Genomic DNA, 18,126 nt, shown 5'->3' on the forward strand with positions numbered 1-18,126 from the left:
TCCAACACTCTATTCACTGTGCCATCTAGTAGAAGGGGAACTTCATAAAAGACTTGGCTGGAGTCTTTCCTCAGCTTTTTAAGGTACCACCTCTTTCTTTTTTTTCCTTTTTTTGGGGCAATGAGGGTTAAGTGACTTGCCTAGGGTCATAAAGCTAGTAAGTGCCATGTGTCTGAGGCCGTACCACCTCTTTCTAAGGTAAAAATACCCATTTTATTTATAAGGTATTACTTCATTTTAAGTACTACTATTTGACTTAGAATCATGAATCAGGGGCAGCTAGGTGGCACGGTGGATAAAGCTCCAGCCCTGGATTCAGGAGAACCTGAGTTCAAATCCATCTTTAGACACTTAACACTTAGTAGTTATGTGACCCTGGGCAAATCACTTAACCCTCATTGTCTCTCAAGAAAAAAAAAAAAAGGAATCGTGAATCAGTCCCACCTCAGATACTTAATTATTTGGCCTCTATTTCCTCATCTGTAAAATATAGGGATTGGATTTTTTGACCTCTTAAGTTCCCTTTTAACTCTAGATCTATGAGCCTTTGAGTGAGGGAGACCCAAGTTTAAATCCTACCTCCAACTCTTTCTAGCTGTGTGACTATGGGTGATACATTTAACCTCTCTGTAAAGTCTCCTCATCTGTAAAATGGGGATTTTATCTCCCCACTCGTTACCTACCTCATAAGGTTGCCTTATGGTTCAAATGAAACTAGGTATTAACTACAGTGGGCAGTGAAAGGCAGAGAGGATGCATTTAGTGAGCTGAAGAAGAGTCTCATGTCACTTTCCATCTGAGATATTCAGATCTACACAAATCGTTCATCTACCACTGCCACAGGGGCCATCTTCTTACAAGTCCCCACCATTTTCTTTCATACTGTGGACTGATGGGTTCTTTGGCTAGATAATTGGTGACAAAAATTATACTATCTGAAAAAAGGAGCAGTTGATGCATTTGAGGCTTTGGAGGAACCATCTTGGGTTGTAGGTCACGCTAGAAAAAGATCCTGGACCACTGTTAGGCCACCAGACCCACGGGGCATTATTTTTTGGGAGGTTCTGCTGATTCTGAAGACTGCAGCAATTAGATTGCTAGCATCTGGATAAGGTGAGGTTGAGACATGGGGAAGGGATTATAAAAACCCCACAAAGCACACAAGATAAGGAATGAGTAGGAACATGCAAGTAGGGCAGAAAGATCTTGGAAACAGATGATGGAAAACCACTGGCCAGAATAAAGGTCCAGTTTAAGGCTGTCCCTAATACTCCTTCCATTCTGGCCACACACTTTATGTTAATAGTAACGATGATAATAATTGCTGGCATTTATATCAGGTTTGCAAAGCACTTTACATGTATTATTTCGTTTGATCCTCATAACAGCTCTGTGAGGAAGGTGCTCTTATCATTATTCCCATTTTACAGAGCAGAAAACTGAGGCTGCAAGGAGGTTAGGTGATTTGCCTAGGACACATGCAGCTATGCCCAAGGCGGAATTTAAACTGGGATTTTTCCCTATTCAAATTCTACCTGGCTACCTGTTAGCACGCCAATAGGATGTTGAAAGAGGAAAGAAGGGGCAGCTAGGTGGCGCAATGGATAAGGCACTAGCCTTGGATTCAGGAGGACCTGAGTTCAAATCCAGCCTCAGACACTTACTAGCTGTGTGACCCTGGGCAAGTCACTTAAACCCCATTGCCCTGCAAAACAAAAACAAAAACAAAAACAAAAAAAAGAAAGAGGAAAGAAGAGGGACATTGAGAAGTAGATAGATAGATACATTTATATATATATATATATATATATATATATATATATATATATATATATATATATATATATATATATACACAGAGAGAGAGAGAGAGAGAGGGGAGGAAGAGGGAGGAAAAAAGGAGGAGGGAGAGAGAGAGAAGGAAAGGGAGAGTGGGGAAACACTCATCTATAAGGAACATTAACAAAAAGAGCCAAAGATGCTCAAGTCCTGAATCCTGACCTACCATGAGACTTTTGGGAAGAGCATCTAAATGAACCTCATTTTTCTTTTCTTTTCTTTTCTTTTTTTTTTTTTGCAGGGCAATGGGGCTTAAGTGACTTGCCCAGGGTCACACAGCTAGTAAGTGTCAAGTGTCTGAGGCTGGCTTTGAACTCAGGTCCTCCTGAATCCAGGGCCAGTGCTTTATCCACTTCGCCACCTAGCTTCCCGAACCTCATTTTTCTTACAGTGACAATGATGGGACAGTTCCCATGCAAAACCAGGCTGCTCTCATATGTATGTTGTAGACAAGCACACTGTGGGAGCTCCTTCAATATTTAACAACATGAGAGGTGGATTAAGAAAGGAAGGGGGGCAGCTAGGTGGTGCAGTGAATAGAGCACTGGCCCTGGAGTCAAGAGGACCTGAGTTCAAATATGACCTCAGACACTTAACACTTACTAGCTGTGTGACCCTGGGCAAGTCACTTAACCCCAACTGCCTCGCAAAAAAAGAAAAAAAAAGGAGAAAGGAAGGAAGGAGGGAAGGAAAGCAAGAGAAAGAAGAAAGGAAAGACAAACCAACCAACCAGGCATTCTTTTTTAAATTACCAGGGCATTAAATGTCCATACCCAGAGTCCCCCAAAGATCTAAAGCATACCACACAGTGGGAAACCACAAAGATAGGCAGGATGACTAGGGTAAAGGCAAGGAGGGGCAAGTAATTGATCTGGGTACAGCCCTTAAAAGGAAATAGAGGGTGCCTCCCAACCTAGAAACGGTTTCCTGCCAATCTCCTGCTGTAGCAGAAAGTCTATGTGTTTGGAGAAGTAAAATATGCAAAGGTCAGAGCTGAAGTTAGTATGGACACAGAGTATAATAATAGTTGACATTTAGAATGCTTTAAGGTTTACCAAGCGTATATATACATATACAAATATGTGTGTATGTGCACACACACACACACACACATTCACAGATATACACACATGTATTTTAAAATTTGATTCCCATGAAAACCTTGTAAGCTAGATGTTACATATATCATTATATCCATTTTACAGGTGAGAAAAAACTTCACTTCAAAGAGATTAAATGCCTGGCCCATAGTCCCAGGAAGAGTTAAGCATCAGGTATGGTTCAAACACAGGTCTCTGAGGACTCCAAGACACTCTCTCTACTCCACCATGCTGCTTACATAAATGGGCATTTGTAGGTCAGCCCCAAGAGGGAAGATGGAGAAAGGGAATGGAATTAAGCCAGGGTACAGAAATAGCTAGTGACTAACACATAGGAAAGAGCAATATAATATGTCAGTCCAATATTCTTCCCAGTCTGCATCATCACCATCAAGATTATCATTATCAAAGCAGTGTCAAGTTGGTGCTTCTACTTATCCCTTAGGTAGCTAGTGCCTATGAACTTCAGGCTGCCCCACAAAGCACGTGTGTAACTCAAAGGAATGTGCCCACTTACCTGGCCCGCTAGGTTGAAATATGAATGGTTGGTCAAACTGATCGGTGTGGTGCTGCTGGTCTGGGCTTTGTAATTCACAATTAACTGCCCCCCATCGATCGTGTACGTGACCCAAACTTTCAACTCTCCAGGGTAGCCTTCCTCACCATCTGGACTGATTCGGGAGAACTGAACACCATTTGGGAGCACTTGAGGGGTCCAAAGGACCTGGATGAAGATATTATTAGAATAAACCAAAACAGAAAGTAAACATCCCATGCAAAATATTTAAGGAAATCTAACCTCAGAAGCATAAAAATGATTATACCAACTGTCCAATTTTTTTGAGAACAGTGTTTATTTTTTAATCTTTCTGTCATTTAATATAGAAAAAACTGAAAAAGTATTTCTTTTCTTTTTCTTCCTGCAAAGAGGTATATAACATACTATTTCTTCTTCCCCCTTTGAACGCTTGATTTTTAAAAAAAATTCTCCGTTTTCCCATTTTTCTCCTAGAACGTTGCTCTGGGAAATAACACAGTATCACATTCTGGCCCGATACCGAAATAAAATGACTTTAACAAATGGTGACTGAAGACTACTATGTCTATTTTGGGATTAAGAAAATGAATCCAGGGGGCAGCTAGGTGGCGCAGTGGTAAAGCACCGGCCCTGGAGTCAGGAGGACCTGAGTTCAAATCCGGCCTCAGACACTTGACACTTACTAGCTGTGTGACCCTGGGCAAGTCACTTAACCCCAATTGCCTCACTAGAAAAAAAAACACCCTACGATGAAAGAGACAAAAAAAAAATGTATGTAAGGCACACTTTTCTCTATCACTTTCTTAGGTGTAGACAATCAACAAAACAATAAATCAAGGCCTGATTTGTAGGACTTGCAGATTTGGGAGGTGTAAATGCTCTGGCTGAAAATTTAACAATCTACAGAGCTGGTTAGAGCTGGCTCCAGCACACCCCTGCCTCAGAATCATCTTAGGTAACCAATCCTCATGTAGCACAAATCACAAAGTCCTTCACTATCCTGGCTGCCTTCCTCCAGATGCCCTCCAATGTCCTTCCAAGAATAAGAGCATCCAAAACTGAACATACAACTCCTGCTACAGCCTGCCAAGAGACAGAGGCAGCTAAGTAGCTCAGCAGAGAGAGTGCTGAGCCTAAGCACTGGGCCTCAGAAAGACCTAAGTTCAAATACAGAGACTTATCAGCTGTGAGCTTGGGTAAGTCACTTAACTTCTAATTGCCTCAGTCTCCTCATCTGTAAAATGAGGATAACGGGGGCAGCTAGATGGCACAGTGGATAAAGCACCGGCCCTGGATTCAGGAGTACCTGAGTTCAAAGCCAGCCTCAGACACTTGACACTTACTAGCTGTGTGACCCTGGGCAAGTCACTTAACCCCCATTGCCCCGCAAAAAAAAAAAAAAAAAAATGAGGATAACAATGGAATCTACCTCCCTGGTTGTTGTGAAGATCAAATGAGATAATAACTGTAAAACACTTAGCTACTAATATTATTATCATTAGAGTATAACAGGACCATTATCAGCCATTGTCCAGGATGCCCTGCTTCTCTTTATTCACTCTCAGATCTCATTAATTTTCCTGGCTCCCATGTCACATTGTTGACTTGGGCTGAGATTGCAATTGATTAAAATGCCTATGCCTTTTTTTTTTTTCAGATCATCTACTGTCTATGCATGGCTCCTCCATCCTATACCTGTGGGATTGATCAGTCCTGGAGCCTGAGTCTGTTCTGTTACTATATCATAGAACATATGAATACTGAGATGAACGTTCTCAAAAACAGCTAAAATTATAAATCAAGTCACAGACCTTTATGAAATCAATCTCAAATCCAAGTCAATAAGTGGAAACTCTGAACTTTAAATTTTAAAATACGGGCTCTAAGTTAAAAATGTGAAGGTCAGGGGAAATAACAGCGACAATAATATATCCATATCACATAATTAAACTAAATAATGATGTATAGTATATAATTATATAATTAAAATTATATAAGTGTACCATTATTATTTAAATGCTTTCATATTTTCCCCAACTATTGTTTTTCCTGTGCTTGTGTGTTTTTATAAACCTTTTGGTCATGATGACTTTTTAAAGAATGATAAATAAGGAGCAGCTAGGTGTTGCAGTGGATAAAGCACTGGCCCTGGATTCAGGAGGACCTGAGTTCAAAGCCAGCCTCAGACACTTGACACTTACTAGCTGTGTGACCCTGGGCAAGTCACTTAATCATCATTGCCTTGCCAAAAAAAAAAAAGAATGATAAATAGAATATTTACGGTAAGGTACCAGTGCCTAGCCTTTATTCCATCCACCAAATAATTTCTAAAAACAAAGAAAAGAAAGGGTTTGGGTGGTTGTTCTTTTTCCTGGAAAAAAAAACATGCCAGCTTCTCTACATCACTAGACCATTACAATTGCTGTGTATTATTGATTTTGTTTCCTCCAACACGGCTACGAAAATTTCCAGTACATTTCTATGCCCATGCCTACATTCAGCATTTCTGATTTGGATAGGCTTCTAAGAAGAACTAGTCTTTCATCAATGTCAAATAGAAAAAAAACGCACCCAGAAATGAGCATCCAAGTACCAGAATGCTCTGATTTTTAAAAAATCATGAGGAGATGGATGATGGTGTCACTTGAGCAATGAATTATGGAAACTGGGAATACTTGAGAAGAGCTCAGTGCAGAAATCCAGTATGCATTTATAATGAATTAATCTGACCCATAATTAATGGAATGTATAATCATCACTGTGGTGCATGGCAACCAAGCATAAATGATAAGCAGGCCACACAAATGACTGTAATTAATAGTACTTTTCCACAGGCCAGCTAAGCACTTGGGAAAGTCAGCAGAGGGAGAGGAATGAACTGGGTGTTTGAGAAATCTGTTGCTAGATTCATCCTCCCTCAGCTGTAAGGAGCCAGCCAGGAGAGGCTGGGGACTGAGGTACCCAGGGTCCAGGCTTAGGGTGGGGCAGCCTTCTCCCCATTGCAGTCGGACCTGCCTTGCCCACTGAGGAAGGAAGGAAGGTCAGGGAGGGGAACTTGAGTCCCACAAACAGATGAAGCTGGTGGGAGAGGATCAAGCAGAGCAATTATCAACTCTTCTTTTTAGCCCTGTAAAGGGTTAAGGGAAAAGAAAATTCCTGGTCCTTAGAATTTTCAATTCTTCATTCCTTTTCTATTTCTGAGGCCAGGCTTTGTGTGTGGGGTGGTAAATGGAATGCTGTGATTATGGGAATGCCTAGCCATTCCTTCCTACCACACTCTCTGAAAATGTTGCCAATTAGGGATTCATTTTGGTTCACAGGACCATAGACCTGGAAGGGATTCTATTTGGTTCATACATTCTATTATAACCAAATATTATATTTGGTTCACAGATATAGACCTGGAAGGGATCTTGACAATTACTAAAGCCTAACCCCTTCATTTTACAGATGAGGAAATCCCTCTAAGGCCTAGACTACTGAAGTCACTTGTCTAAGGTTACGCAGGTACTAAGTGGTGATAAGATGCTAACTCAGGTTCTGACTCTAAATCCCATGGCCTTTACACTGCACCAGCTTGTGGGAGGGTTAATGCCAGGCTATCTCATTCATACTTTATGTTGTTTGTTTTTTTTTTTTTTTAGTGAGGCAATTGGGGTTAAGTGACTTGCCCAGGGTCACACAGCTAGTAAGTGTTAAGTGTCTGAGGCCAGATTTGAAGTCAGGTACTCCTGACTCCAGGGCCGGTGCTCTATCTACTGTGCCACCTAGCTGCCCCCTCATTCATACTTTAACACGAATTCATTGGATTAGACTGCTTTTCAAATGCTTGGCTGAAATTCACCAAGGATATAGCAAATTTTAAGAGAAGTAACAGTTAATTTGGAACACCGGTTAGACGGGGGCAAGCAGACCTATGAAGTTAGGCTAAGGTGTTCATGTGTGGCTACACAGCCTTTATTTCCCCCACCAACTAACTTCTAAGAACAATGAAAAGAAAGAGTTTGGGTTTTTTCTTTTTTCTGGAAAAAAATATGTCAGCTTCTCTACATCATCAAACCATTACCACTGCTGTGTGTTACTCATTCTGTTCTCTATCATGACTACAAAAATTTCCAGGACATTTATATAGAAGCTGGGGGGAGGGGAATAAGGGCTCAAAGATTCAATTTACTTTGCAATTTCAACTATGACCAACCCTCCCCTTTTTTCTCCTCACTGAGACACAGCAGTGAGGTGAATATAGTGAATAGAATACAGAGAATAGAGAGACTACTGCCCAGGATCACATGGCTGGTTAAGTGTCTGTGGCTGGATTTTATCTCAAGTCTTCCGGACTACAGGTCCACTTCTCACTCTGTCTCAGGTTCCTAATCTGTAAAATGGGGATAACAATAGCACCTCCCTCTGAGGGTTATTTTTGAGGATCAAATAAGGTAATATTGGTAAAGTACTTTAAAAACCTTAAGGTACTAGGGGCAGCTAGGTGGCTCAGTGAATAGAGCACTGGCCCTGGATTCAGGGGGACCTGAGTTCAAATCCGGCCTCAGACACTTTATACTTACTAGCTGTGTGACCCTGGGCAAGTCACTTAACCCCAATTGCCTCACTAAAAAAAAAAATTGTTAAAAAAAAACACCTTAAGGCACTATATAAATGCTAGTTGCTATTATCATCATGATTATTATCACATCCAACCTCTTCATATGACTGGCAGACAAATCCCATCCTTGCACCCTTGTAAACAAGAGAGTAGTCTTCTTCCTCCTCCTTCCCTTCTACTGTTCACCTTGTGCAGTGAGTTGGGTTTCTGCTAGGATTGCCTGGGGTGAATGGAAGGGATGGGGGAGGAGAGCAAGACCACGAATACTGTGAACCTCAAACACACTTTAGTGAGAACTCTATCAAGTGCCCTCAAGTTTACCTTGTCAAAGCCTTTGAGTCCTCCATGCAGGCTATTAGGCCCATTATTAATGGCCAACTTGTATTGTTTCCCATCCATGGCGAATGTCCCCTTGGCAATTCGGTTAGCCACCCGTCCAACTACTGCTCCAAAGTATGGATGCTTCTTGAGATACCCTACAAAACCAACAAGGTCATTCCTTTAATCTGCTAAACAAGGACAAGGTAATAATTCCTGCCTACTTATTTTTGAAGAATGCTGTAAGGATCAAATGGTATGTTGTCAGCTAAAGACTCTACTCATCATGTAAACATTGGTTAGTCGTATTTTTCATGATAACAGCAACAGCAATGATGAAATATTTTGCAAATCTGCAATGTAACTTTTTTATTTATTTTTTTATTTTTTAGTGAGGCAATTGGGGTTAAGTGACTTGCCCAGGGTCACACAGCTAGTAAGTGTTAAGTGTCTGAGGCCGGATTTGAACTTAGGTACTCCTGACTCCAGGGCCGGTGCTCTATCCACTGCGCCACCTAGCTGCCCCGATGCAATGTAACTTTGATGCTAAAATGTTTCTCCTCTGTGCAGCATAATTCAAGGAGAGGCAACCAATCCCAAAGAACAAATTGATTAAGTGCTTGCTCTATGCAAGCACGGTGTTAGGCATTTAGGGTACAAAGAAAGATAAGGCCCAGACTCTGCTCATCTGACTGAGGCAAAGACAAATACTACTCACTTCTGGAGAGGCATGTGGGCACAAATGATACTATCAGAAGCAATCAAGTAAGAAAACATTGTCAAGGATTATGGAGTCTGAGGCAAAAAATTAAATATCATAAGCACATATAGGTTGTCTTTTCATCATTTGCTTCTCATCAAAAACAAGGACTTCAGGAGGGAGATTTGTGAAGTGAAGAACTGATTTAAAAAAAAAAATGAGAACACAAGTTGGATTTCTGGACACCACCTTAAAATACAGGGAAGACTAGAAACCTGGCCAGAGATGAAGTATAACTAAAAAGTGCTGATAAAAGTAATTTGTGAGGGCAACTAAGGTGGAGCAGTGGATAAAGCACCAGCCCCGGGTTCAGGAGGACCTGAGTTCAAATCCATCCTCAGACACTTGACACTAGCTGTGTAACCCTGGGCAAGTCACTTAACCCTCATTGCCCTGCCTCCCCCCCCCCCCCGCCCCCCGCAAGTCTATTTGCTAGGAGTCTTGAAACTATAAAAATCAAAAGAATTTCAAATAGGAAATGAGGAAGGAGAAAACTCTTTATGTAGATTCATGAAGCTAGATACCAAAGAACAGCTATATCATGGAAGAAAGAACAGAAATCTGGTTCTCCAGAAATTCACAGGAGACAGAATATGGAATCAGTAATAAAAAACCCTTGGCCTCAGATATTCTTATACACACATGCACAAAGTATAAGTAACAAAAGCAAGATGACCTAGAAAGGAGACAAATTGGACATAGGTATTTTTTAGAAACTTAGATGCAGAGGGACATCAAAGACCAACTTAGATTTTTAAAAAATGTGTAGAGAAGATATGAGCAAGGGCAGGTAACAGCAGATGAATATATAAATTGGTACAATCATGTTAAAATGGTTGTCAGGAGTCCTAAAGCTCAAATTGAGACTAGCATGGTGCCCGGGGCATATTTAGGTGTTTAAATAAATGTTATTTTTTTATTGATTACTGAAATTGTGCTGAAGAAAGTGAACAAGGAGTTTGGATGGCTTTATTTTATCAGCATTGGAGGAAAAAAAGCAGGATGACCAAAAAAAAGTTAGGACTGTTACTTGGCATGGATGTACTGGTGATAAAAAATGCAGAAGTCAGATTAAAAACAAAGCTCTTCAACTTTTAATCTGACCCGTTTTTTAATTCAAAGGAGAATGATCTTTGTATTGGAAAAGGCATAATAAAAATGGCTAATGAGGAATTGAGACTGAAGGTTAAGCAGGGAAACAGAAAAAGTTTGATTTACCAGGCCCAGATTAACCACTTTCATAGACACTGCCAGACGGGGCCTGCTGAGACACTGCCAGGGACCCTTGAGAGTCATGGTTAACGGGGAGAGACAATGAAGAAGTGAAAACGGGCAGTTTTCAAAAGAGACAATTAAAAGATTTTCCAAAAAGGGAAGAGAGGAGTCTGCAGACTGTAAGCTGGTGAGCTTGACTTTCATTCCCTACAAAATTGGGTAATGTACGATCAGAAGGATGATTAGTGCATGTCTAGAAAAGGAAGCTATGATCACAAAGAACCAACATGGGTTCATCAAAAACTAGCCACATACCAAAGGAAGTTCTTTTTTTTAGGTGACTTGCCCAGGACTACACAGCTAGTGTCAGTGAAGAATGTGAACCCAGATGGGGGAGGGACCTTGCGTTAGATCTAGGATAAAAAGGAGAACTTCACTGGAACAAAGGGCAGTACCCAAAAGGGGGTACGTGCCCGTCCTTGCAAGGTTGAGAATAAATGGCCTTCCAGCTTTGCACCAGACTGGGGGTCCTGTTCTCAGTTTCTGTTTCTTACACAATTGATAGCTGTAATTACACATACACACAGACACACAGACACAGACACACACACATGCACAAACACTCTTCTATAGGGTGTCCCAAAGTCTTACTGTAGTTTTAAACTGTACATCTATATGGGGTGTCCCCAAAGCCTAAGACTTTGGGGACACCCTGTATATATACATGCTATCTTCTCCCTTGATAGATTGTCAGCTCCTTGAGGGCAGGATTTTTGTCTTTATGTCTGTACCCACAGTTGCTTAGCGCAGTACATAGCACAAAGTAGGTGCTTAACACCAGATAACTAGGTGTGCCAATTCATGCAAAAATACTAGAATTTTACTTTGAAATTAAAATTTTAATCCTACTATCTCTATTTTCTTTTCCTTGTGGATTAAAAAACCCCCCACACTGTATTAGTTTATGGATTATGGATTAGCTTGCTTCTCCAAAGTAGTCTTAAACTCCAGTACTGCTTGTTTTTTTTTTTTAAGCAAGGCAACTGGGGTTAAGTGACTTGCCCAGGGTCACACAGCTAGTAAGTGTTAAGTGCCTGAGGCCGGATTTGAACTCAGGTACTCCTGACTCCAGGGCCGGTGCTCTATCCACTGCGCCACCTAGCTGCCCCCAGTACTGCTTGTTGGTTGCTTCTATCAAACAAGTGGGAGGGCCAAGATTTAAACCCCAGTTTCTGACTCCAAACTCTGTGCTTTTCCAACCACTCACTCTCTTGGCTTCTCAAAATAATATTTCCTAGGCCCTCCCCTAGATACTTCTCCAAAGGAAGAAAAAAAGCATTAGCTGCAGAATAGAAGGATATTTGAAATAGGATAGAACGTTTTCCTGTTCCTTTTAATCTCTTGATCACAGTCACAGTATCTTGGATGACCCTGCAGGCCAAGCTGCATTGCCTCGGCATATCTTTTATTCTTTTACTTATTTTCTTAAGTACAGAAGTATGTATGAAAACAAGATTAAAAAAAAATTGGGGGGGGGGGCGGGGCAATTGGGGTTAAGTGACTTGCCCAGGGTCACACAGCTAGTAAGTGTCAAGTGTGTGAGGCTGGATTTGAACTCAGGTCCTTTTGAAACCAGGACCCGTGCTTTATCCACTGTGCCACTTCACTGCCCCTAAACTATCAATCTCTAAAGAAAAGTGAGCTATTGTTGTTATCCACAAAAATGAGAATGCTGGGACTTGGTGATCTTCTAGGTCTTATTGACCTCTAGCATCTTTGATTCTGGAAGGATTCTCCTGACTAGAGGAAGAGAGGGAAAGGGAGAAAGCAGGGCTGATTCATGGCCAAGATTAGCAATAGATTACTTATCAATCAATAAATCTACAGGCATTTATCAATCATCCTACTATGGGTTAAGCTCCGGAGATAGAAACCCCAAAATTAAAGCTCCTGCCCTGGAGTGCTTAAAGTCATTAAATTACCCAGAGAAAAGATATATCCTTGGGGAGGTGGGTGTGGGGCGTATGGTTCAAATCCAACACCTAAGTTGGGCTAAAGTCAAAGCCTGGCAAAAAGTGACGAATCCAGAGGGGTGGGTAGCAGACAGAAGGGTGTGACCTGCCTCCTCCAACAAAAAGAGGGGAGTTTTGAAACACCTTGGGGAGGGGATGAGAGACACAGGGTCTCATGCAAGTTATAAATGGGAGACAGTGCCCTTTTCCCAACAGGTGCTGGCTACCCCTGCTCTATGGATAACTAGTCATTCCAGTTTGGGCAATCATTTTAACTTCTCTGGGGCTCAGTTCTGAAGGGATTGCTATATAATACAACAAGGGCTGGATCTGTTATTAAGAGAGTTCCATCCATGATTCCAATCCTCACCAGTTCTAATGTGACCCTGGGCAATGATTTTGTCCTTGTAGGCCTTGCTTTACTCTTCTGTAAGATGAGAATAAATGAGGATAATGTTACCCATGCTATTGAAACCATAAATCTCTCTATATTTTATTCAGATGTGACACCCCCTGCCCCTACCCCTCCCAAGCAGCTGAGAGGCTGGACAAGAGTCTATACTCAGGGCTAAAACAGTTGCTGTCCCCTTCATTTGCATGACTGGTACAGAGTTCAGTCTGGTCACTAAAAACTAACCACTCCCAACTTCGTCTGTGAAAATCCCTTTACAGACAAGCCTGAACAAAGGGGATTTGTACAACAATGAAAAAATGTGGTTAAAATGACTTGTTAAGAAACCCAAGTACCGTGAGGACCTGGGACTTGCTTACACAACCTAAGGGAAACAAACTCTGGTAACGATGGAGAGTGGGGCCCAGCAGCAAAATTATTTCCCCTAAGACTCTACCGACATTTTTCTGGGCTGTAACTAAAAGAACATTTGGATTATCTCCTCAGCATGCTACAGAGGCCAGATCTCATTTTCTTGGAGACATGTGAATCACTGTGACCTCATCTGAGCAGCTTATTTCATCTATCTGTGAAATTGGGAGATAGCTCACATTCAGTTTAAAGGGGGTGTGTGTCAGGGGATCAGACATTCTCAGCTGTTCCCTATGGTGCCCCAGGACCATCTTGGGGATGTCATTATCTCAAAGTAACCATTTCCTCTGTCCCGTCTTTAGCACTGAAACGTGCTTAATACAGGTTATTAATAAACTAGAATTCAGCAATATGATGGCTGTGTGTTAATGCAGTCCCTGTTAACAGCTGGCCACAGTGGCTGTTATGAAGAATTAGAGAGCCCCTACTATTTCAGGCAAGACTCTGAATAGAAAGACCGCATCATAAAAGAGAAACTGGAGTCCACTTATAATCCTTGAAGAGTGCTGAATGTATCTCTTAGAAGTTCGGTATTCAGGGTTGTTTTTCAAATTCCACTCCTTTAAAAGGAGTCCCCCCCCCCCACTCCCTTCACTATCAGCCTTTAAGTAAAAAGGAAATTAAATTATTACACTATATTAAATTATACAGTTTGATATTTTTTTAAGGCCACATCAATATCAATCCAGCACCTAGATAAATATTTTAAATACCATGACTCAATACTGAACATTCTCCCAGGAGGAAAAATTTTATCACTGACTTTCCCCAAGAACTCTCAGAATGGAAAATTCTACCAACTACTACTATGTCTGATGTGTTACAGTATAGAAGCCTGGGTTAATTCCTTTTTCCTTCTTATATTCTTTCAGGGAATCTTTTCTCCTATTGAGATCCCTAAGGGTCAGCAGAATAACAAGAGATGCTCACCATGGAATGTTAAAAGTCGGGAGAGACTTCTAATATCCACTGGGTTCTACCCCCTTGGTTTTAACAGATGAGGAAACTGAGGCTGAGACTCCAAGAAATTGGCTTGCTTCTTGCTACCACATGTAAGCCCATTATGCCATATTCAAAAGACACTTTTGGGCTTTGAATTACACTTGGCTCAAATTACACAAACACAGGGCAGCTAATTGTCACAGTGGATAAAGTGCTCTGACTTGGAGCAAGACCCGAGTTCAAATCCAGCCTCAGACACCTACTGTCCCATTCCAACCTGGGCAAGTCATTTGACCTTTTTCTGCTTCAGTTTCCCCATCTATAAAAGGAGGATAACTAGCACCTATCTTCCAGGATTGTCAAAAGGGACAAATGAAATAATATTTGTAAGGTACTTAGCAAACCTAAAGGTGCTAAAATAATCAAAGAAATACTAGATATTATTATTTTATCACCTAGACTCATGTTCTGGAAGTAAGGCAGTGGTAGGAATGGGTAGATAAACCATAACATCCAATCTTATTCAAATCAGCTAATGGTGCAGAACAGAAATAATGGTAGAGGAAATCACCTCTCTTTGTATCACTGGAATCTGTAGGTGTCTGATTCCATCCGCTGTTCTTTGCACTAGTCAGTCAACCTTTCTGTGGTTAAGAAGGTAACCTAATTTGTAAACTGTTGGTCATGCTAGGTATTGGGGAGGGAAAGGGAGGAGGACAGGGGGAGGGGGAGAGAGGGAGGTGAGAAAGAGAGAGGGGAGGGAAGGAAGGAGACAAACACAGAGATGGAGAGATAAAGACAGACAGACAAAGAGACAGAGAGAAAGGTTGGGGGGGGTGGAGATTTGAAAAATGTCTTCAAACCTTGGGGTAAAGATTATTATTATTACTATTTTTTTTTAGTGAGGCAATTGGGGTTAATTGACTTGCCCAGGGTCACACAGCTAGTAAGTATTAAGTGTCTGAGGTCGGATTTGAACTCAGTTCCTCCTGACTCCAGGGCTGGTGCTCTATCCACTGCGCCATCTGCCCCGGTAAAGATTATTTTAAAAATCATCCTGATTCTTACTTTCTAGACAATTATGCTCTCCACCACCCAGAAAAAAGAACTGTGGAATATGAATGCAGATTGAACCATACCATTTTTTTCTTTTTCTTTTTTGAAGGGAAACCCTTTTGTTCTGATTCTTTCTTTTGGCGGGGCAATGGGGGTTAAGTGATTTGCCCAGGGTCACACAGCTAATAAGTGTCAAGTATCTGAGGCCAGATTTGAACCCAGGTACTCCTGAATCCAGGGCCAGTGCTTTATCCACTGTGCCACCTAGCTGCCCCCGTGATTCTTTTTCACAACATGACTAATGCAGAAATATGTTTAACGTGTTTGTACATATATAACCTATGTCAGATTGCTTTCTGGGGGGGGGGGAGAGGGAAGGGAGGGAGAAAAATTTGGAACTAGAAGTCTTAAAAAACAAATGTTGAGGGGAAAAAAAAAACCAATGCAGTTGCCATATTAAAAAATCTGTGTCTGAAATTTTTTAAAAAAAAATCATCCTGATTCTTACTTTCTGACTCAGTAGGAAGCAAAACCCAATCAACAGCTCTTCCCTAACCCACCCCCAACACTCAGTAGAACCCAGGGGGAAAACCCAGTGGTAGGTGGAGGGGGGGGTGGGGGGAAGGAAAGATTTTCCCATTTCGGTACATTTTCCTATCAAGGAAATTAAACGAAATAACTAAATGTGGCACTTTTTGGAAAAGGAATTTACCTCTTTTTCAAAATAAGCCTGCACAATAGCAAACCACCATGGAACAGAAGAGGAGACAAGAGAAAACCACAGAGTACAGGGCAGAGGTTTCACAAGCGATTTAAAGGCACCATCAATATTTTGGGGTACTGAATTTAGGAGGGGGCGGGGAAGTTTGTTTAGAGATCACAGAGCTTCTTAAACTGTGGATCGCGACCCCGGGGGGCCAGTGATTGAATATGGGGGGGTCACAAAATTTGGCAGTTAATGTTTTGTTCATATATCTATTTTATATTCCTATATACCCGGGGTCCTGTAAAAATTTCTCCGGAGAAAAAGGGTGGTGAGTGGAAAAAGTTTCAGAAGCCCTGCTCTAAGTTACCTCTTCCAGCTCTCTTATTACAGATGAGGGAACAGAGAGGCCCGGAGAGATGTTTGATGCCCGGCCAACCAATCTCACCCGAGTAACAATCATCAGAGGTAGGACTGGTGGAAATCCTAAATGGGGTCCCGGTTTAGGACCTAACAATACCTTAAGATTCCAGAGCTTCAGGCCACAGAACAATTAAGAGCTTTTCATCATCCTCATAATAGTAATTGCTAACATTGACGTGGCACTTACTATCTGCAAAGTGCTTTACAATTACTATCTCATCAGAGATATTATCCTCATTTGGGCTGGGCTGGGGTGGAGAGCAAGTTAAGTTAGAAAATTTAAAAGATAAACCTCAAACCTGGAGGGGAGTTTAAGTCCCATTCCCAACTGAGAAGGCTGAATGAATCCATTCTCAAGGGTCCTTGCCCGTCCCCCCATCCACTTTGCCCGGTTACTTTTTTCTCCCCTAGAACTGTCTTCTTAGGACACAACGCAAAAGAGATCGTTCCAAAGCAAAAATGCATCAGTGTAACTCAAGTGGCAGAGGGTTGCAGCCAATATGGTACCTGATTCTCTTTGGATTAATGCGCTACAAGGCCACTAGAAGAAATTATCTGGGATGCCCAGTTTTTGCAGAAAAACTAGGAAAGGGAGAGGAAAAAGAGAGCATTTTTGTTCCTTGTGCACAAAGGTCCACAGGCCCCTCTAAACCCATTTTCCTGTAGCCAGGATTCTTTCCAGGGTGGAATTTTCCTCAGCGTTAAACAGTTCAAAGACCACTTTGAGGATAGTTATCTGCAACTCACCCACAATGGACTCTGGACCAGTTAAGTGAGCGGAATGGATAACTAGAAGTCTAAGCCCATATTTATGTTCCCCTAGAAAGACTTTTCAAACCCAGAGCAATCCCCTTTTCTTGGCCAAACGTACGTATGCTAGGGTGAGTCTTCAAAGTAGGAACAAACGGATGGAACCCACTCTGACTCTTTCCCAAGGATGTTGGTCAAAATAGGGACCCTCAGGTCGAGAAACCCTGGGCTCCATTCCCACTTCCGACACTTACTAGCCATGTGACCCTGGATTAGTCCTTTGAACTCTCTAGGCCAGTTTCCTCGCTAAGGAGGGGAGCGGAGGGGAGAGGAAGGAAGGACGGTCTTTGGGGGCTCTGGGGTCCCTTCCTGCTGTCTTATCTCTGACTCTAATATACTCCAGTGCAGTTCGACCCACCTTCCAGCTCGGGAAAGCCCAGCACCACATCTGAGAATCTCCCATCCCTGTCCTTCGCCTCCAAAGCGGTGATGGTGCAGCCCAGGGTGATAATCTCCACCCTCAGTTGGTCTGACTGCAGGTGGAACTTCTCTACAATCCCTTCTCCACCGGGCAGGTGCCCAAACACAGTCCTGGTCACCGAAGCCATGGGCCAGGGGGGAGGGGAAGCAACCACCTAGAGCACAACGCAGAGAAGCGGCACAGGTAGACTGCACACCTGGGAGCAGGAACCACGCCGCGGGAGGGCAGAGGCTCCTTTATAAAAGCGAGGTTAAACTCCTCCTCCTCCCTCCCGCCCTTTCCCTCAGCAGGATAGGAGGGCGAGCCCTCTGATCCCTTAATCCCGCCGGCTCTTGGATTTAGGGTTACTTTGCAGGAAAGAGCCCAGAGGCTCAGCACGTGCTTTCCTTCTTTTTCGCAACTTTTCTTGCATTGCATTTTGGGAGTGGTAGTCTTGGAAAAGTGAAACCGCTTTCTGGGAGCAGGCAAAAGAATGAGGATATTTTTCCCCCCTAGGTGCAAAATTTTTCCATAGCTCTTAAACAGTAACCTTGGAGGGTGGAGCCCTTCCGTAAAACAGTGCT

General features: G+C 42.2%; 1 protein-coding gene across 1 annotated transcript in view; it reads right to left on the reverse strand.

Moving 5' to 3' along the window:
• GALM (galactose mutarotase) overlaps window positions 1-17,926 on the reverse strand; it is a 58,895-nt gene extending 40,969 nt beyond the window's left edge. Inside the window, exons 1-3 of the mRNA XM_043989189.1 lie at window positions 17,501-17,926; window positions 8,402-8,556; window positions 3,457-3,663 (exon numbers count right to left, since the gene is read on the reverse strand). Coding sequence (XP_043845124.1) covers window positions 3,457-3,663; window positions 8,402-8,556; window positions 17,501-17,690 — 552 coding nt within the window. The 5' untranslated portion in view covers window positions 17,691-17,926. The remainder of the gene's footprint in view (window positions 1-3,456; window positions 3,664-8,401; window positions 8,557-17,500) is intronic.
• Window positions 17,927-18,126: the final 200 nt, after the last annotated feature.

The sequence above is a fragment of the Dromiciops gliroides genome, chromosome 2 (assembly GCF_019393635.1).
Source record: "Dromiciops gliroides isolate mDroGli1 chromosome 2, mDroGli1.pri, whole genome shotgun sequence".
NCBI classification, from domain to species: domain Eukaryota; kingdom Metazoa; phylum Chordata; class Mammalia; order Microbiotheria; family Microbiotheriidae; genus Dromiciops; species Dromiciops gliroides.